General features: G+C 36.6%; 1 protein-coding gene across 1 annotated transcript in view; it reads left to right on the top strand.

The window, feature by feature from the left end:
• The window catches only part of COL21A1 (collagen type XXI alpha 1 chain), a 78,397-nt gene extending 63,486 nt beyond the window's left edge, over positions 1-14,911 (top strand). The window contains exons 20-30 of the mRNA XM_079299155.1: positions 883-936; positions 2,208-2,261; positions 2,739-2,810; positions 5,255-5,290; positions 5,607-5,651; positions 7,663-7,695; positions 10,463-10,609; positions 10,693-10,747; positions 11,036-11,236; positions 12,693-12,770; positions 13,481-14,911. Of these exons, the coding sequence (XP_079155281.1) occupies positions 883-936; positions 2,208-2,261; positions 2,739-2,810; positions 5,255-5,290; positions 5,607-5,651; positions 7,663-7,695; positions 10,463-10,609; positions 10,693-10,747; positions 11,036-11,236; positions 12,693-12,770; positions 13,481-13,668 (963 nt within the window). The 3' untranslated portion in view covers positions 13,669-14,911. The remainder of the gene's footprint in view (positions 1-882; positions 937-2,207; positions 2,262-2,738; positions 2,811-5,254; positions 5,291-5,606; positions 5,652-7,662; positions 7,696-10,462; positions 10,610-10,692; positions 10,748-11,035; positions 11,237-12,692; positions 12,771-13,480) is intronic.
• Positions 14,912-21,634: the final 6,723 nt, after the last annotated feature.

The raw sequence follows: 21,634 nt of genomic DNA, 5'->3' as shown, positions 1-21,634 counted from the left end.
GTTCTAGACTAAAAGTGAAGTGGGATGAAGTGGTGAAAAAGCCAATTGTTAACACCAGATGTGGAAAATATGATTAATGGGAATTCCTTCCTGGAAAGTATGATTTCAAAGAAGGATTTCTTTTCTAATGTGTAATTGAGACTAGCTTTAAACAGAAATAAAGGAAGTCAGTCCTTTGATGATTTAATACTCTTTAGCTCTTATTTTATGTAGGGAACATGTAGCAAAACTTGCCTATATGATCATGATTCCATTCGAGGAGTCCAAGAGATTTTTTTTGACTTTGTACATGTGCTGAAGTGTCATGATCTGAAATGGCAGAAGCTGTTGGGTTTTTCAATGAGCAGTTTAACTCTCAAGATTTTACAGAAGATGCAAAGGTGTGGCCCCAAAAGTTACCTGCTCCTGATAAATCTCCACAAAATTTGCACAAGGAGTCAAGTCATGGCAACCTTTGAGGGACACAAGTAAGAAAGGAGAAAAAAAAATTATGAAATGCCGCAAATACTTTTTCTGGTTTTGGAAACCCTAAACAGAAACCAACAAACCTCTATGACACTTTCAGTTATTACTAAGGATGCATTACAGACTGGGTCTTGAGTTGCAGATTTTTTTCTGTCAGGCATATTCCATGACAGCACTGTTCTTTTCTCCTGTATGTTTTTTTTCATTGCACATTAGCCCTTCAGTAGACAATAGAAGGTCTGAATAATTCACTGTACCTTATCAAAACTATAGCCTACATATATAGGATAAAAGACATTGTATTTACTGTTTATTTCACTAAAGAAATAGAATAATGATGCTAGTAATACAGTACCAAGCAATATTATTCCTCTGTTTTAGTACAGGAATGTCTCTGTCTTTTTCATAAACAAATAGGGTTTGATGGGACCAGAAGGTTCACTTGGTCTACCTGGAGCTCCTGGGCCTAAGGTAAGTGTTTGAGTCAATTTGCTTGTGACTTTGATAAATGACTGCTTCACATGTGAATTTGATGTGGCCAATGCCAGGATTTTGCAGCTCATTTTGTGGTGTATTGAATATTGGTGAGCAGCTGTGTGATTTTCCCTGTGTTACCTTCTGCAATAGTTCAGTCTCAAGAGAGGTTAATGTAACTCAGTGATGGAGCCTGTTGTCCCGTGAAGTTTTTAACAATTACAGAAATGGTTATGAGACTGTTTCAGCTTTGCAGTCCTGGAAAATGTTCTGCAATGCTGGAAACCAGATAATTCTCAGTATACTTCTCAACTTTCCCATGTTGCATTTATTTATATTTTGTGTTAAATACTGTTATGTGCTGTTTCTTCCACCCAAGGAGCCAAACTTATTTCAGATCTAACTTTATTGATTGCACTGCAGCTACAGCAAGAACTAATTTTACCAATGTTCTCAAAAGCTAGAATAAATACTACAAATACAGAGTGGTTAGTTAATCCAAAATGAATTTAAATTGTAACTAAGCATTGTATTGTATGTCCTAGAGAATGTTTAACAATCTAGAATCAATTTCCCAAATTTTGCATTTGCGTTTAAATCCCATTCCCCCCATACATTATTTTACATCCAAGAGTGCATGTGCATTTAATTATAATTGCATACTGACAGTAGCATTTTTTTAAGTGTTTATCTTTTCTATGGTCAACAAGATTGAATACCTATGATACAACTAAACATTAATTCTTTTTTTTTATCTGTGAAAAATGCTTTTATTTTGTATATTTATCTCACTTAGAATAGAGACTGTTTCTTAGAGAATCATTCTTAATAAGCTCATTATTACAGAAGTCCATCATGAAGTACTCAATAAATCTTAGATTTAATGCAAATTCTCTTGCTGAATATTTGTCTAGTCCCATAGGCTGCAATAAAAGCCAAAACATAAATAAATATTTTGACTTATGATGGAAATGTGAAGTCAGTACACACAAACTTGTGTGACTGTGTGAGGCAAATGAGGCAGGTGAGGATGGGACAGGTGTGCAGAAACTGGCAGATCTGGTTTTGTCATCAGTACCTTTTCTTTCCTAAGAGAAAGGTTAAATCTTCAGGCTGCCTGTAATGGAGAAAAACTTTAGCCTTTCAGTCACTACCTGTGCCTGTTTTTAAGAGCCACTTTCTCAACAATGTCTGTTTATGTTTGTTAGTTTTACCACATGTGACAAAACATAATGATGTGTCAGCCACACTCCTGCATTGTTATATAGGGTGATAAAGGAGAACCAGGAATACAGGGGAAATCAGGATCATCAGGAGCCAAGGTAAATATTATTCTAGCAGTGCTCTAGTTAAAAAAGGGATTAATTAATTTTTTCATGATTTACTAATTTTCCATTTTTTCCACCGATTAATTATAAGAGAGTTAGTTTCACAGTAAAACAGTAGTTGCAACATCACATTGCACCAGAATCCTTTTGAAGACTTATTCTTACTAATTTTATACTAGATTTTAGGCTGTGAAAATCAGATGTTCATTAAGTTCAAACCTGCTAACATTATAATTACTTGAGGTAGTATTTTTTGTGTAATTTTGAAACACTGTCTGTATTAAAAGACAATAAAAATAGATACTGGATGTGCTCTCTATATTCACCATCTCTTCAAAAATCCTTCAGCTATTTCAATCATCTTCAGTTATAAAATTTCAAAATATCATATTCAAAGTGTATCATGAGAAACATTCAGAGTGTGTTTTTACACACAGCACATCACTGACACACAGCTATTGTGTTACTCAGGGAGATCTAGGAGTACCAGGGGCTCCAGGTGAACCAGGCTACCCAGGCATTCCTGGTACCCAGGGATTAAAGGTAAGTATTTTTTCCAGTTTTACATAAATTGCATCGTTTTTTGTAAGTGCTCTTCTTATAAGTGATCATTATTTAACAAAATCCTTTCTCTGAAAACATCATTATTAGAAAACAGTTGGACACATTTAAAGCAATAATTTTTCCATCCTGAAAATTTTCTTCTGAAGGGTAAAGCCCTTGATGTGAAGGCATTTGTGAATCAATGCTAGGTGCTCACCAAGCTGCTCTATCACTCCCCTCTTAAGCAGGACTGGAAAAATCAAGAAAATAATAGGGGAGAAAGCTCATGGGTCAAGATAAAGGCCATTTAATGAAGCAAAAGGAAAAGCCATGTGTGGAAGCAAAGGAAAACAAAGTGAAAACAAAATATTTATTCTCTGCTTCCTGAGAGCAGGTGTTGTCCCTCCAATTGCTAGAAAGCAGTAGACTCAGTACACATAGAGGTTTGGAAGACAAATGTCAAAATAATGAAACTTCCTCTTCTTGCCCTTGCCTTTAGCTTTTATTGCAGAGCAGACATCTTATGATATGGAATATCCCTTTCAGTTTAGGTCATCTGTCCTGGCTATGTCATAGAGCCATAGAATGGTTGTGTGGAAAGAGCCCTTAAAGATCATCTAGTTCCAACCCCCATGTTGTGGACAGGGTCACTTCATTCCACTAGATGAGGTGCCTCAAAGCCCCATCCAACCTCCCTGACTTAAGAGGGAAGAGATGTCCACCTTCTCTGAGCAACATGTCTCAGTGCCTCACCACACTCTAAATAAGGATTTTCTTCCTAATGAACCTAGTTTCAGTGTGAAGCCATTCCCTCTTGTCCTGTCATTACAGACCCTTGTGAAAAGTACCTCTCCAGCTCTCTTCTAAGCCCCTTTTAGCTACTGGAAGGATGCTCTAAGGTCTCCCCAGAGCCTTCTCTTCTCTGGGATGAACAACCCCAGCTGTCTGAGGCTGTCTTCATGAGAGAGATGCTCCAGCTGTCTAATCATCTTCATGGCCCTCTGCTGGACTTGATCCAGCAGATCTCTGTCCTTATTATGTTGGTGGCCCTGGAGCTGGACACAGGTGGAGTCTCAGGAGAGTGGAGGGGGAGAACCACATCCCTTGCCCTGCTGGCCACACTGTTTTGATGCAGCCCAGGATACAGTTGGCTTTCTGGGCTGGAAGTGCACATTGCCAGGTCAGGTTTCTCATCTATCAACATGCACAAGTCCTCTGCAGGGCTGCTGTCAATCCCTTCTCCACCCAGCCTGAATTTGTGTCTCCACCTGAGATCTTGCTTGGCTTTAGCTTACAGGAAAAGGGGGGATTTTGAGAGAAAGCCTTGATATTGCAGGGCAACAACCTGCTCAGCAATACCCAAAGCACTGGTGTGTTATCAACACCTTTCTAGCCACTATTGCAAAGCACAGCGCTGTGAGAGCTGCTGTTGAGAAAATAAACATCTTCTCAGCCAGACCCAATATGGCATTAGAGGAATAGAATTAAATCAGGCATTTCATAAGAAGAGAAATGTTGTATGGTAAAGAGACAGTAAGATAGAAAGGTGGTGTTATAATTAAAGCTTTCTGAAAACCCCATGCAGAAGTATTCCAGTAGAGTTCAACTTCTGCTCCAGAAGGCACGTGTTTCTTGTGTCTCATATACATCTTACATATACTAGAGTACTTCACATGACAGTAGACACACATATGGACATGCCTTGCATCCACTAGAGGATGGAGCCAGTGTCATAATAATAGTTTAATTAGTTTCATTATCACTATATATTCAATATCTACGACTTATGTAAGGTACATATACTAAGACAATAGTATTTATGAAAGATGATTTTGTTAAAATTTATGAAACTTCTCTCCAATGTCAATTAGATAGTTTTCAGATGAGTTGATAAAACTACACTTCCCTGACTTCTAAGCACTGTTCACATCATCTGATTGCCAATTTCCCCAATATTATTTGATTCAAACATTTTGAGGCTAAACAAGTGGATGAAAATGAAGCTTAGTCCTTAAATATTTTGATTTAATTTAAATATAGAGGGTTTTGTGATGAAAAAATATTTTTTGTTTGTTTTGCATAATCTCTGCATGCATTCATCTAAAATTTAACCCTTGAGAAATATTGCCTCCCTTCTCCTCCACTTCCATGCACTGAGTAGATTAAATCCTGCTGGATTTGTCACCTCATTATGTTGTATTTTTTAATTTTTTACTAGATATGTGAGTATCCACTTTCTTTTTGATAGTTGTTTTAATGACAAACTCCTTTCTTAGTATAGCTTTCTGGACTTTATTTGTGTGTATGGGGATAAAGTGATTTGTTTCAGTATACAAAAAAGCTAGGTGTTTCTCTTGTAATTATTGTGTTTAGTTAAAGCACAGATTACATGTTTTAGAGGTGACTCATGTTTAAATGGTGACCTTTCTTCTAATATTTTACAGGGAGAGAAAGGAAACCAAGGTGACACTGGTATCCAGGTATATCAACTTTGTTTTTAATGCAATTAAAATGTGGGATTTTCCTCCTTGTTATCTAAAATCATGGAAATACCTATAAGAAAAATAAGGTTATTTTGTCATTGATTGGATCCTGGATTGGTTCCTCAGTGTTCAGGGTAGAAATTTTATTCTGCCCAGTTTCTGCTCTGATCTCTTTGAAGGGTAATTTTTCAGATTGATTTGTCCTGCTTTAGAATGAAGTTTTAGCATTTAGCTCCTTTTGTTGGTTTTTTGATTGTTTAATTACATGTACCAGATAAATCTATATTTTATAAAATGTGCTTCTTTTCTGAAGGGACTGAAAGGAGAAAAAGGAAGACAAGGAAATCCAGGCTTGCAGGTACTGTTAAAATAGTGATTCTACTTCAAGGGAGCCATAGTGATCCTTGTTTGAGGCCATGATACATATTTGTTTCTTAACACTTCTTCCATCAACACCTGTAGTCTTTGCATTAGGTGAAATATGTTTATGTACAACATGATAACACGTTTATATAAATTACCTCTTGTACACTCTTAGTGTTTTTAAAATAAAGATGTAACACAGAGAAGATGGAGCAACAGTTCTCTCAGCTGTGCAGGCTTGAAGGATGAGAGGAAATGCATGAGTTGGAACATGGGAATTTGATATGCAGGAAAAACATTTTGCTTTCAGGGTGGTCAGACACTGGAGCAGGCTGCTCACAGATATTGTGGCAAAACCTGTCTGAGCAGCATGTTGAGTTGATCAAGCTGCATCTGTTCTGCAAAGGAAGTTTAATCCAAGGAGGTCACTTCCAACCTTCGTGTTTTTGTGTTCTGTGATATTATAACTTGAGAAACAGACCATAAGTGCATTTCTTTTATTGTAGTAAAGCCTTAATTATAGAATATTTTTATAAAGCAGTTATAAGTAATATAAAATGCAGATAATAGCAAAAAGTGGCTTTTGTGTAAAGGTTATAAGAGTGATACTTGAGATATTATGATTTTGCATGTTTCATTCTAAACTTTCATATTGTTCATTACCTCCTAGACTATACTGGGAGTCATTATTGACATTTCTGTGCTCATAAATTACAGATGTTTCCTGTTTCAGCTGTAAATAAGTCAGATCCAGTTGTTTCTCTTTAACTCTAGACCAGTGTATTCTGATTGTGTCATAGTTGGCAATCTTGTTGTTCTGCAGAAAATAGCTGTTAGTGTTTATAAATACTTGTTAACTGCATAATCTGGGTCGTGTCTAAACAGAGAAGCATTTTTTAGAGGTACATATCTAAAACTAGACTTGGAAGGAAGCCAGAGTTGCTTTTTTCAGAATTCCAACATTGATACAGCTGCCTGTCTAGCCAGATGGACTCGATTCCTGGGGATTCTGGGCAGGAGAGCTAGACTGCATGTTAGCTAACACTCTCAGAGATATGTGGGTTGAAAATAGTTCATTATAAACCTGAGCAGATTTTTAAAAAAAGGAATAGTTTCAGCTAAAAGATGAGTCATTGACTTCACCAAATGTAATGCCCTAGACAAACATTTTACAATTTAAACTTTCTGATTATTTCTTTTGCAAATAATGGACAATTTTTCCATATCTTTATTATTTTAGTCATAAGGGAAAACAAAGTGATAGTGAAAGAAAGCTTTTTTTTTTTTTTTTTCCACATACAATGATGCAACTGATTTGCTGTTGTTTGCTTTCTTTTTTTTGGAGAAAGCTGAAAAAATAATACAGACTGAGTGTAAAACTGTTTCCCATGCTTATCTGGTTTGGTCAGCAACCAAAAAAATCAGTCATTTAGTAGGCAACATAAGGTCTTTCCAAATATTCTCAAGACACAATACAGATTTCTTTGTCCCTAAGAGTGAATCAGAAAAGTGAACTGCCATCTTGCCATGGGATGTAATGGAACCACTTGGCAGAAATGACACCAAAAAATAATTTGCTAGCATGCAAAATCTGCCTTACCACAGAGTCTGTATTTCAAAGACTCTGAAATTAATTTCTGCCTAGTAAGAGAGTATTAAACAGTTTGAATCAGGAGTTTACTTCTGTTAGGACATGTTATTTCTTTTGTAAAGCAAATAAAGTTTTGTCTCTTAAGTTTATATTATATGTTTATAATATGTGTGATATATTCCCAACTTATCTTCTTGGTACATGTTATTAAAGGTGATACTGAAATTCAATCACCTGGTATGTATTTTTCATTATTTGCAGTTTCATTGTTTGTACTTTAGCAGTCAGAGAATCTTTAAAAGTTAACATTTGTGATTAATTGCTGAAAACAAAGGACAAAAAATATTAATTTTTGACTTCAGGAAATTTGATTCAGTCTGCATTTCAAATTTATTTTTCATCTTATTTTTTAAAGGGAGTAGAAGGATTGAGTGGAGAACGAGGAGAGGTATGTATTTTTGCCATGATAGATACAGTATTACAAAATTACTCCATTTTTTTTCTGCAAATTATGTGATCTGTAAAATGTGTGTATAGGCTTGCTTCTGTACTCACATGTATATAAGCAACAGAGGAGAAATTCAAAAATATCAGAGAAAGAAGTATTAATGAGATATATATTTCATTAAAAATTATTAAAGCCAAGCATATACTTTAAGAGAATTAAAAAGCCAAGAAACAAACCAACAAAAAAAAGAGAGAAAGGATTGATTGAACAGAGGAAATAACTAAGGAAAATAACTAAAGAAAATGAATCATTATGTTGCATGTTGTTTAAAAATTAGTGTTTTAAATATTAATTTTGTTGGTTATTACTTATTCATTTTAATATTTTGTAAAATCAGAGTAGATGTTGTCCCATTAATCTAATTCTCCTTCAAATTTATTTTGTTCAACATTTTTCCCTAAAGCATTGTGACATATCAATAGCTGAATATATTAGTTGGAATTTCCATTCTGATAATGAAATTATTTTTTCCTTTTTAGCATACAAGTTTTTTCATATGCTTATACGAGTATTCTAGGAAATACTTCAGTTGTGTTTTGGTTTATAGATGTTTGCTAAATTATTGCCAAAACTGGTAAAAGATTCCTTGTATACTATTGAATTAGTCTCCTTAAGTATTGTAAATCAGGGCAATAAAATATTTCTACTGGAAACTAATTTAAATAATTTCTAACTATGTATTAAGCTATAATGATAACATTGTGTTTACTTATCCAACCTATAAAATTAGTATCTTTTCTATTTCTATAAAATATTGTTTTTGTTAAACACTGATTTCTGTAAAGTTTCTTCAGCTTGTAAGTCTCAGCACTTACTGATCTGTTTTCCTTTCTTTGCTTTTCTTTGCCAATAGCAAGGGTCAGCAAACAAGGCCTCACATGGATGTGGTTGAGCATTAAAAGACCAAGATATACTATGGAAAATTTTCCTCCTACAGTTTCAGTTGTTTCTTGGCAAGTTCTTCAGGCAGTTCTGCTGATGCTTCCAACACTTTCTCCTGGTGTTTTTATGTTGGCTTCTTGCCTCTAATGTTGTTGTACAGTAGATGCTATTTCCCCAGTATTCTCTGGTTCTTAATGCCTTCTAGCTCTTTTAACATTTAGTTCAGATAGCTCAGCATGCAAGTCTTTTATGTAAATATAGTCCATAGGGGTAAAAGGAATTAAAATTAAAAAAACCAAACCCCCTCCTAACTATAAACCCAATATAATTTCAGATCTCAGCACGTATAGTTTCTAGTATAGCCACAGGTAGCTACATAAGCACCATGTGTTCAACTCTGAGCCTTGTTGACTGTTTAAATTAAAAAAAAACCCTTTGCAATTGTGTACTAGAAATGAGCAAGTACAAATATACATGAGGTAACTTCAGAGGATCCCTTCTCTTTGACTGCATTCAAGATGACAATATCAAGAAAATAAATTACAACTTTGTAAGAGTTGTATCTGAATTAATGTATGACTTTTTGAAGGTATGGGCTGCTGTTCAGGTCATGCTCCCCTGAACTGGCCACCCCTCCTGCAGTACTCTTAGGCACTTGACTGACATCTGTCACATTTTGTCTCATTTCTCTGTTTCTTCAAGAGCATGACCTGCCTGTCTGATTTCACTGCTTAGCTCATAAAACTGATTAATGTGCATCTAAAGCTTGTTACCCTGTAGTGATTCATGTAGAGAATTCTGGGCATTGTCACTAATATAGGCCAGACCAGGAAGCTTTGAATTTTTCTGATGTGAAGAATTTTCTGAGGGAAATATTAGGAGATATTATAGAGTAATATAAATACCATTATATAAAACTCAGTGTCAGTCTGTTGAGACCATATGCATGAATATTTCTTAAATGTGTATTATTTGCTTCATTAAGTTTGGCATATGTAATAGTCCTGTTCTCACAATCCTATCTAAAATAGTTGGAAGTGGAGAAAGAAAATTTTTCAGCAACTGATAATGTTATGCAGAAGCTGTGCAAACAAAAGAGGAAAAAACTCATAAGGGAGCAAACATAGGATACTGACTTTAATCTTGGGCACATACTAAAGTTTTGTCAGCTCCAGACCAGGGAAAGAGTTCCACATAAACTATTGCATGGGTAATTCCATACATAAAACCATTTCTTGGAGAAGATATATCAAAATATTTTCCAGCATTTTTTTACCTTTTCCAGTGAAGCAAACAACAGTTACCATCAATCAGATGGGGAAAAAAAAGCAAAAAAATCCCTAACTGAAATAAAATTATTTTTTCCTGTGTCTTATACACTGCAAAGATAAAGTAAAAGGCTTGATTATTATTGTAAGTTTCCAGGAACTTCAGTGGTGCCAGAATTTCTCATCCAATTTTTCTAGCCTTCTAAGGATTTTAACATACTATTAAAATTTTTCTAGTTCTGAGGAAAGAGTGAATGAAACCCTTCCTTCCATGTATTAATAATGAACAGTAAAATGGGTCTTGAAAGTTAAGAAGGCTAGTTTATTTCTAGTTCTCTTTGGTAATTTTTTCTGAAACAGCTACTAAGGAATCTGAAAAGTTCAATGCATTTTAACGAAATAGATCTCATCAATATAAAGTTAATTTTCACTGACATACATTAATTTTATGAAGAACTTCTATAAGGATTTCTCAGAATATGTTTATTTGGTGCTACCTACCTTCCAAATGATCTGTGAACATATAATTGGCTTTTCGTTGATTTTTTTCATTCCAGAAGGGTGAGAAAGGAGATCCAGGCATTCAAGGCATCAGTGGACAAAAAGGAGAGTCTGGTGTCCAGGGTTTGATTGGACCTCCTGGTCTCAGAGGTCAGCCAGGAGACAGGGGACCCCCAGGACCACCTGGATCAGATGGAAAACCTGTATGTATAGGACTTCAAACTTGTCATTTTGGGTGCCTTAAAAACCAGAAATAATTGCATGCTCTGTTCTCTGTTCAATTCAGGCACGAGAGTTTTCAGAAGAGTTTATTCGCCAAGTGTGTTCAGATGTACTGAGAAGTAAGTTTGAAAGCTTCTTTACTGTTGTTTCCTTGTTTGAAGTGCTAAAGAAGTTTCCTAGTAATTATAGAAACATTTCTTTGAAAGCAAGTTCCATATTGCTGATTTATTCTTTGTTTTCCTACACGTGTGGAACTATATTTCCACATCACAGGCTCCATAGTTACCATCTTGCTTCTAAAGTTATTATATTCTCTTAAGAGAGGGAACTGGTTTTGTATTAGTGGTTGGGGGCAATACTTCTGTTGTTACAACACTTTAAGCAAATTTTTGTTTGAATTCTCCTAGCCCAGTTGCCTGCCATTCTCCAGAGTGGAAGACTACAAAACTGTAACCATTGTCAGTCCCAAAGTGCTCCCCCAGGACTTCCAGGACCACCAGGTCCAAGAGGCCCTGAAGGGCCCAGAGGGTTTCCTGGTTTACCAGGGAATGATGGCATTCCAGGGCTAATGGGCATGCCAGGTCGCCCTGGGGCTCGTGGGACAAGAGGTACAGTGTGCATGTGTCACAGTGCCAAAGGCCTTCATGCCTTGGTCTTCTGCTTCTAGTTTTGAATGGGATTAATGCAGGGTGGAGTAAGAGAATAGCTGGGCTTGTTTGGCTGAATGGAGTTGTGAACATGGAGAAGTGTGAATGTTTCACCACCTTCAGGGAACATGTGACAGGAGAGAGAATACAGGAACACAGCCAGATAGTTGTTGTTCAGTTCTACCACAGTCAAACTCTTCTGATCTTTTCAGAGAGTTCTTAGTCTCATGTAAATGTTCCTACCTGCATTTAGTTTATTTTTCAGATCAAATTTGCCTAGACATAGATTTCAAAGTATTTCCATGTTTTCTGGTTTCTTGTGTTACAAACTTGTTTGTTTCTGCTGTTTTAAGGAACAGTATTTATTCACTGGCTGCTTACTATCTGTACTGGTTTTTTGCATCCAACAACTTTTTACACTCCCTTTGATTTCCTGACTTTTTGTCCTTTTGTTCTCTTTATTTCAAAAGGATTTTTGCTCCTTTCTTTATGATTTTTGTAAATATTCTGGATTCTTTTTAGGCAGGCTGAGGTTTATGCTTTCAGGCTACTCAGCTGTCCAAGCATTCCAGTTGATGTCTGTGATGTATTTGCAGACTTAATGTTATGTGGGCATATAAAATCTGGAAGTAGAGCAAGAGACTGGGTAGAGTCCATAATTTGGTAACTGATAGCATCAAAATAATCAGGAAAGCTGTGTAAAATAACAGCTAGCTAGTAATGTGCCAATGATAAACAGAAAAATTGTTGATAAATATTTACTTTCTTTGTGACTTACTACCTGTGACCTAGCACACCAAATCCATTTAGTATGTAATGATGATTTGCCTGTAGTACTTTTATGATTCAATCTCCAACAAGAGAATATGCAGTTTTACTCTGGAGCTGACACTAGCAGTTCTGGTTATTCCATAGAAGTTGGAAAAATAGATAATGTATCTATGAAGAAACTGAATTCACTGGGTTGTACTGGTGTAAGAGAGCTTATATTTTTGACCCTCAGAGTATTTCTTTGGTGGATATTTAATTCTGCTGTTTTGTGGAATATTTTCTGTATGTTCTGTATTCTACAGGAATTATGATGAAAAACTAATACCTCCTTTATACAACATATTAAAAACTTTGCTGATAGGAAGGCAGTGGCAGCAAATGTCTTTGATATTGTCATCTATTCCCTCAGCTGATAGTGGCTGTCTGCTTAACTGTTGCTACAGTTCAACTCTAAATACAGCAGAAATTAGCTTAATTTAGAACCCAGTCACACTGTGCAGGTTACAAGAAAAGGCTTGTTTTGCATCCCATTGTTTGCTTTTGGCATGTTACATACTTAATTCAATAAATATTATGAGATACTGATTTCTGACTTCATTGGATGAAAATGATGTGCAAAAATATACATGTGTTTGCTAATTCACAGGACTGCCAGGGAAGAATGGTGCTAAAGGCAATCAAGGAGTTGGTGTTCCTGGGATCCAAGGCCCCCCAGGACCTCCAGGTGAGGGGGATGGTTCAAGTATGCAGGGTCAGTGCATGCTAATAATTTTTTTAAGTGTGGTTTAGGAAAAATGTTGTTGTAATTTGGAAAAACTTACATAGTTTGTACACATCTTATTTACCAAACATTTTAGGGTAATGCCTATCTCTTGCATACCTTATAAATTACCATATAATATGTAGAGATTGGTATCTGAGACTGCTTCTTGATAGATGGATCCTGAAGTCAACTGTATCTGAAAACTGAGCCCTGATATGATCATGTAACTTGTGAGCATTGCTTAATGAGGGAAAATATTCTTCATAGTATTAGTGTATGTATGCAAAATGTAAAGTTGAGCATTTAGAAGACATAATAGGGCCCCATCCAAAGCCAGAGAAACAAATAGAAATAGGGGGACTGATTCTTGCCATGGTGGTTCCAGATTATATGATAAAGTTAGAGTAGTCTACTAAAGCAGATTTTAATATTTTCCTTTAAAAGTTATCTTTATTTAAAGTGTTTTCCATGCTCGTTAGAAAAATCTTTGTAAGATATCATGTTATTTATATAGATATATAAACAACTTGCAACAAGAAGTGTATTTTGCAGTAAATGAAGTTTTCTTTATCCACATACTTCACTGAAGAGTGGGAGCGTGGCTCCATACTTGCTCATTTTCATTCTAATAGTAATTGCATTTATTTATTTATTGCATGTGTGTTATTAAGGTCCAGAAGGTCCCCCAGGCATGAGTAAGGAAGGACGTCCTGGAGAGCGTGGGCAGCCTGGTAAAGATGGAGATCGTGGCACTCCAGGAATGCCAGGACCAGTTGGACCCCCTGGAATTTGTGACCCATCACTGTGTTTTAGTGTAATTGTGGGGAGAGATCCGTTTAGAAAAGGACCAAATTATTAATTTGTGATATGATCATTTAGAGGAATAGTTATGGTGCTTGTCTTTCATGGTCTTTCAAATCTCAGGAAGGTGACCAGCAATAATCCCGTAAGAAGGAACAAAAGTACCTCTGACATTAAAAGCATTATAAATAATGATCTCAAAGGTTATACATTCCTTTAAACAAGAAATTCCAAAACTCCAGCCACTTTTTTTTATACCTTGCACTGGTTGAATCTCAAGTGTTTTTAAATTTTAATAGAAATAAAACTAACTATAGTATTTGGTATTTAGTATTTAATTTCCTATCATTCTCTTTTTACTTCTTTTTACTAGAGAAGGTCCTTTGCAAAGTTGCTGGAAACCCCACTGGGAGCATGATTAGGTCTTAAATGGCATTGGTCAGGTATAAATAACTGTGAAATTTTTCACATGCAGCCAACATACAGAGTATTTTATTTTGAATATTTTATGGCTGGCTTTGACTTCATATGTGTGCAAATTTCATTGCCTTATGTACATTTCATATGTCATTGCTCCAGATGTGAGTGAAAGCATGTTAGCAGATTTTTATTAAGACAGATACTGGGACTCATCAGAAAAGAAATGTCACCTATTTTCCCATGCAGCTCTGCTTAAAACTGAGGTGAAATGCAAGGGTAGTACTGCAGGCTCAAGGACCAAAGTTTTATTGAAGATGGTACTGTCAACTACTAAATGTCAAAAGTTTCCATGTGGGCGATTCAAGTCATATGAAAGTAACATTAAAAAATAAAAAAGAGCAATAAACTGACATAGCTGGCTTTAGCTATGATTTGACAAAATTAAAGATGTAAAAATGTTTGCACAACCCCAATGTAACAGTTCTGTGTAATGAAGTATCAAGTTATGTACCCTTTGCTGTTTCTGCTCAAGGACTGTGTTGCCAAATTGAAGAAGCAGGTTTACAAGGAGAAAGGTCTAACTGGTGGCTAACCAGCTGCAATGTTTGTTATGCTGTTTCCTTTTTCATTTTAAGCCAGCTGTGTGTAATTTTCATTGTATGCTTTGCTAATGAAGTGTATTGCTTGCTTTTTCATAAAGAGAAAAGGCACTGTTCCCACGAGAATTTAAAATCCATTTCTTAAATTAAGGCAGAGTCCTGTATTAAGTTAACCAGTGCTTCATAAGTCACTTTTTCTAATGTGTTTTTTTTCTGTTGTCCTACTATCAGAGACTGTTAATATGCTTGACATTCAAGGTAAAATAAAAGACACACTTTCCAGTAAGATATATGGCTGAGTGAATTATGAGTCTGAGAGAAGGCAAAACCAAAACCAACCCAAGCAAGAGCAAGTCAGAAGAACCTCTGACTGCAGTGAATACAAACAGAAGACCAGCATTCTCTACTTGGAGAAAAATCCTGTTGATTTTCAGCCAGTATGATTGGTAGATTTATTTATGGTTTAATTTGATCGAATTAACACATATGTCAGGCTTAAGTTTTAAAAGTAGTGGTGGTTTTGTCACCCCATTAGTCCTACTGGAGGGTTGTTTCTGAATGACTGTCTGAGGATCTATGAGTTATTTCTAGTTTACATCTATTAATTGGCCCTTTCTTGTAGTTTTTTACATGTCTGGCCAATTTCTATTTGAGCTCAGCTTTTGGTTTTCTGTCTGTATTTCTGTGCACTGCAGCAGTGCCCTTGTTGTTTTTGACAGGTGTTTGCTTTTCCAACTTGGAACACTTCTCTTTTGAACAGACTCAGGAGCTCACTGTTAAGCCAAGGTGGTCTCTTGCTCTGCCTACTTCTTTATCTTTAAAGGAGATGAACTGTTTTTGTGCTACCAGGAAGAGAATTTTAGAAAAACTCCTGGCATGTGCTAGCTCTTTTATCCTTCATTGAGGCTTCCCATGAAATACTTCCCAATTTAGCTCTGAGAGAGCTGAAATTTTCTCTTCTAAAATTTAAAACGTTTGTTCTAATACTAACCCTCAGTGTTCTCCAGTTCCTTCTGTTTGTTCTTTGTTCTCCAGGCTTGTCAAGCAGCTAAGGAACATTTGTTTTTTTGGTTTTTTTTTTTTTTTTTGGTGTGTCCATCCAGATTGTTATTTATCTTCTGCTGCTTCTGGTATCTAAAGAAGCTCAGAGTGGCCTAGCATGGGTATTTCTGTACAGCACTGCTCAAAGAATACCATCTAAGCTAGTTACAGCTATAAAACATAATCTCATGTTGGACTCATTTCATTTTGTGTAATAATAAGGTAAAAAAGACGGACCTAGTAAACTAAATAATCGAGAGGCTTCACTGAATGTAAAACCAAATTCAAAGCTTTGATCTGCAGAAGGAGTAGATTTGACAGTGAATCTCTTGGATTGCTTACACTGCTGAGCTGTTTGGAATCTTTGAGCTTTAGTGCTCCTATATCTGTGGTATTTTGCTCTGAATTTGACTATGTGAAACTCACATTTCTGCAGAAATTATTTTGTTTTGACAAGCTGGACTTTGCCAGAGGACATGCTAGCCATCTAGTCTGTGCAGGTACCTTTTAGAAAGTTAGTAGTATGTATCTTAAATAAATGGATACACTTTGAAAATGTAGTTCTACATTATTACATGTCCAGGAGCTCTACAGGAAGTGTCTTGCATTCCAGTGAAATGCATATGTTATAGCCTAGGAAACTGTGATTTCAATTATTGCTCCTTGAAAGATTTTATCAAGCCAGAATTTAGCAGACTTCACAATCATTTAATTTCCTGAGTTCATTTGATGTAGTGGGATTATACAGCAATGTATGTGTGTCCAAGATTGTATTTTGATTGGATCTTTTAATTGAGAATATGAATACATTTCTAGATCTTCATCTGATTCTACAGTAAGAGGTTAAACAAATGGTGAAAAGTTGAGTATTATCAGATTAATGATCCACAGGAGAGAGACTTTTATTTACTATTGATACAAACTATATGAAGTTCTTGCAGATGTTTATCTTCAATCAGAAGCTATGAATTAAAAATATCACAGTGCAACATGTCACCATCCAACTACCCAATATTGTCTGGGAATAGTTACTAGAAACTCTCTTAACTGACACTTACCCTCCTGATGTTAGTCTTTAAAACTGGGTATTGGACCAATTTTTAAGCAGAGGGAGGGATAAAAAAATAATTTTTGGATTTTTTTAGTAGCATTTTGCTGTCTAACCTTGAGTTAAGAAGTACTCTCTCTGCTTGGTCTAGTGCATGTTTGTGTCAGTAGAGGAAATATGATTCATTACACTAATTTTTTCATATGGCTTCAGCTCATAATATCTCTGTTGTGCCTAAAATAGATTTAATATTTACCACTTTACTATGCTTATTGATTGCTATTTTCTCTCAGATACTTAGGCATGTACTTGGACAGAAAGATGCAGAATGGAAAAGTATTACTATGGGAACTGTATTTTCTTAATGAAAGCTTAGTGCAGTATGGATGGAGCTCAGCAATTTTCACCTCTGAGAAACATGAGTGTAGAGAAGTTTTGAATAAATACATAAGGAGTGATTTGACTATATATATATATATATATGATTTAGTAAAAGACCAGATGTCCCAGATGGTTTCCACATGTGCAGATTTATTTGGTAAATATATACGATATATATAGTGTGTGTGTGTATATGTATCTGTGTGTGTGGTGTGTGTATGCATCATTCTCATTCTTCGTTTGTTTACCTGAAAGGTACCATAGTCCTGCAAATAAAAATGGAAAAGGTAAAAGCATAAAATCATGAAGTGGCTTGGGTTGGAAGGGACCTTAAAGATCACCTAGTTCCGCTCTCCAGCCATGGGCAGGGACATCTCCTTCCACTAGACCATCCAACCTGTCCTTGCAGTGTCAGGGATGGGGCATCTGCTACTCCTCTGAGCAACCTGTTCAGTACTTCACCACCCTGACAGTATTTCTTCCCAACAATCCAAATTATCTTAATCTTTTTTCATAACAGTGGTGCTCCAGCCCTCTGATCATCTTGGTGTCCATCCTCTGGGCTCACTCTAACAGGTCTTTGTCCTTTCTGTGCTGGGGCCCTGCAGGTGGGGCAGAATCCTTTCCCTCACCCAGCTGACCCCGCTGCTTTTGGTGCAGTCCAGGTACATTTGGCTTTCTGGGCTGCAAGCTGACATTGCCAGGCCAACCTGTCATCCACCAGCACCCCCAGCTCCTTCCCATCAGGATCTGCTCATCCCCCAGCCTGGATTGATACTGAGGGTTACCCTGACCCAGGTGCAGCACCCTGCACTTGGTCTCAGTAAAGCTCATGAGACTGCCATGGGCCCACTTCTCGAGCTTGTCCATGGCCCTGTGCATGGCATCCTGTCTTTGTGGAATGTGCAGTCTAGTCTGGAAATCTAGTCTTGTAAGACCTGAACTATCACAGTCCTTCTACTGCTTCAGAGCCAAGATGTCATTGTCAGCTTCAGGAGCAGCCAGCATATGTCAAGGATGGTGACCTTTCAGAGGAGGAGCTGAGAATTGCTAGCTATGCATCTTTCTGAACTTAAAATGAAATTTCAGCACATCTGCCCTGGCAATGAACACTGTCAGGATCTGTCACTATGGCTCACATGGATTGAATGCAAGCACTAGATGTTTTTCCAGAAGTCCTATCTGGCCACTCAGCTATCTCTCCTGAAGGTGAATTGGTGAATTGGCAGGTTAAAGCTCCTTGGGTGTCTGCCCTAAGCTTAAAGAACTAGAGTCGTCTCTGTTGATTTTCTGACAGTTTTCCCCAACTTTGCCTGTAAAAATATATAGTATTTGTCCACTTAAGGAAAAGGTAGGTTAGAATTCATCAGAAGATTTAACTGTTTGACTGTCACAATGTCCGAAATACGTCCATAATACTTCTGAAATACCTTTCTCATGTTGGAATCTTGTAACTCCAAAGAGTGTTTAATTTCGTTTTTTGAAACATAAAAAAAAAAAAAAAAAAAAAAAATGTATCTCTGGGACATATTGAAAGTACATATTTAATATAATGCAAAAGAGCAATAATGCAGAGAAACTGTTTCAAATAAATAACATTATTGAACTGTTGAAAAATATAATGTTACCTAAGAGATGGAGAAAAAAAAGCTGTCTTCTAACTGGGACATGGTTCTTCAAGGTATGCTACTGCCCCTAGAGAATTCACAAATGAGTGAATGCCCATTGCCAGCTGTGAACTGAACTGGCTGCACTACTTGCAGATAAAGTGTCTTTAAAAGTCAGACCACGGTGTTGTGCTCCCACTCTGGTGGAAAAGCTTACAGAGCGGCATGAGTTAAAGAAAGCACTCCTGAGTAATTTTTACATTGGTGTTTTGGCGGGGAGCTTGGGTGTCTCAAGCCAAGAGGGCTGAAACTGCTCCCTTTTTCCTGGATGTTTCCCCTGGGGCCTGGTGTGACCTCCTGCAGTTGGGCTGCTGTGCTTTGAAGGAGGCTGTCAGGGGCAGACCTGGCTGCAGTGCAGAACCTGGAGCAAGGGTCATGGCAGGATTTCTGCAGAGAACAACCCAGAACAGGCATTCTGAATGAGAAATAAGCCATGTGCCAGGTTCTCCAGTTCACAGGTGTCAGAGGGCTCCTGGCACATCCTCTGCTGCATCCTGGAGCCCACTGAGTCCTTTGGGCTGAAACTGCTGCATTCTTACCCCCTCTCACACAACCAGAATTTGAACTGACAGCCCCTGCAGTGGAGAGGGGGAGTTTCTGCTCCTCTCCTGGGGTAGAGTGAGAAGCTCTGAGAGCAGGAGGCACCTGAGACAGTTGGAGATAGCAGGGGCAGGAACAGATCCTGCCACAGTGCCAGAAAATTTGTTCTGTGCCAAAACTTTCTTGGTTTCCCATGGATGGTGGAGATAAGCCTTGAATTCGGGCAGCAGACCAGCTGCACATCTGTTTTTGAGAAGCAGCTTCACTGCTGTCTAAATACTTGGGGAACTTCAAAGAGAAGGTGTGGAGCACTGAGGCTGGGCTGCTCAGCAGTGACACACTAAGGGGGATTTTAGGTCACAGCTTTTGACTGAAACATTCAATTAGTTGTTTTTTGGGTTGGGCCAGTTCCAGTCTTGGTCCTGGGCCCAAATGAGCACCCAAAATTGCTACACATATAAAAGACAGAAAGCTCCATATTGAGGTTTATAATTGCCCTGCTGTAAAATTCCTCATACAATTCCATCCTGAAGGAATGTGAAAATATTAAATTTTCTTTGTTTCACAGCTTTGTATATTTTTTCATTCCTGGAGAATCAAACAAAGCTTTTGAAGTAAAAAGACACAAAAGAAAGAGAATAAGGAGGTGGGGGGAAGAAGCCCACAAGGCAAATAAACCCATTACAATCAAACAAATAAAATGTATATGTGTATACAAATGGGAGATATTAAAAAAGGCAGTCAGAAGGCTCAAAGCCTCATTCTCTGCTGGAGCCCAAACTTTTCTTAAAGAACATTGCACAAAAAAAAATAGCTGAGAAATTCCATACATAAACACATAATTACTTATTATTTAATTGTAAGACAGAATCTACATGAAATGGAAACCAATCAGGTTTAGTAGTTGGAGGGGGTTGCTATTTTCTTCTTTTTTTGGTCTCCCTTTTTCTTTTGCCAAAACAAGGAATGTAGGACAATGAAACACGTTTTTGTGATGAAAAAAAGCAAAGACTGTTTTACTTGAATTTCTCACTTAAATGGTAAATTTCCTTATTCATGTTCCAAATTTTCTCCAGACTGGGTATGGATTTCTCACTGGACCTATATTTTCTAAAATCTGTGAGTTAAACTGCTTAATTTTTTCATACTCTAAAGGATTTTGTAGATCATTCTTCCTCAAATACCTCTTTTTCTGTTCTTAATCTACTTTTGTGTAGGAGTCTTTATTTTTTGTTTTTGTTTTCTTGCTCTGGTTATCTTTTCCCCTCTAGTTAAATGTTGATTTAGTTCTTTAAACTGTTTTCTTATTTTGAATATTTTTATTTTCTCCTTTTCTGCTATTTATCTATACTTATTTTTTTCCTTCTTTTGCTAATATCCTAACTTCCTGTTCAAAACTTTTCCATCATGCCTGGTAACATTTTTAGCCATTTATTTGATTTTTTAATGAACACTGTTCAATTGTTCTCAATCAGATTAAAGGAAAAGGAGATCTGAAGGGACTAGAGAGGAATTTTTGCCTTCTCCATGGGCACTGAATATACACTCTACTTGTTATTTCTGTGGCTGTATTTTGATTCTTGTCCTATTAATTACTGAGGAAACTCCCTAGCTACTTTCCATAGATTTTTTTGCCTAATGTTGGCAGTCACACCACCATTTCTTGTTTTGCTTGACATTTCTATTTTTTTCCTACTTCCTCCCCAAACCACACCTGGTTATATACATTTGTTGAAAGCATGAAAATAGTAAACAAGATTTTCTCCACGGAGTATTTTGAGACTTCTGTGTTACACAGTCCATACATACTATAAAATGTCATCTGAGTCAAATGCATTACGAGTGTCTCATAACTTCCTTAAAGAACAAACCCTTCATATTTCTTCTGTATTTCATTGTGCAGCATAAAATACCTTAAATTATATACTTAAGGCAGCATAATTTTATCTCTAAATATAAAGATATTTTCTGTACTTTGAGAATAAGCCTGATAACATACTGATGTAGAGGAAAATGGGGAATATAGTAAGATAGAAGAAATATAAAGTATTCTTCAATGACTGGAAAATTGAAGACATCCCACTGAAAGCATAAAAAGGCATATTTCTGTGCTCTTAAAGTGGAAAAAAGTGTGAGGCATACATACACAGGTGTAAGATCAGAAGGAGATTAAAATAGACTTCCAATTCTTGAGAGACAAAAATTAAAACAGGTTAATAGAAAGTTTGGGTAAAACTAAATGTTTCATTAATATTCTTACTATGATTAATAGTATTAAGAATATGGGACACAAAAGGAGAAAGGTCAGTTAGTGAATATTTAGATAAC

This window comes from Erithacus rubecula (genome assembly GCF_903797595.1).
Source record: "Erithacus rubecula genome assembly, chromosome: 2".
Classification (NCBI taxonomy): domain Eukaryota; kingdom Metazoa; phylum Chordata; class Aves; order Passeriformes; family Muscicapidae; genus Erithacus; species Erithacus rubecula.
The sequence above is the reverse complement of the archived record's forward strand: the minus strand, read 5'-3'. Positions and strand labels throughout refer to the sequence as shown.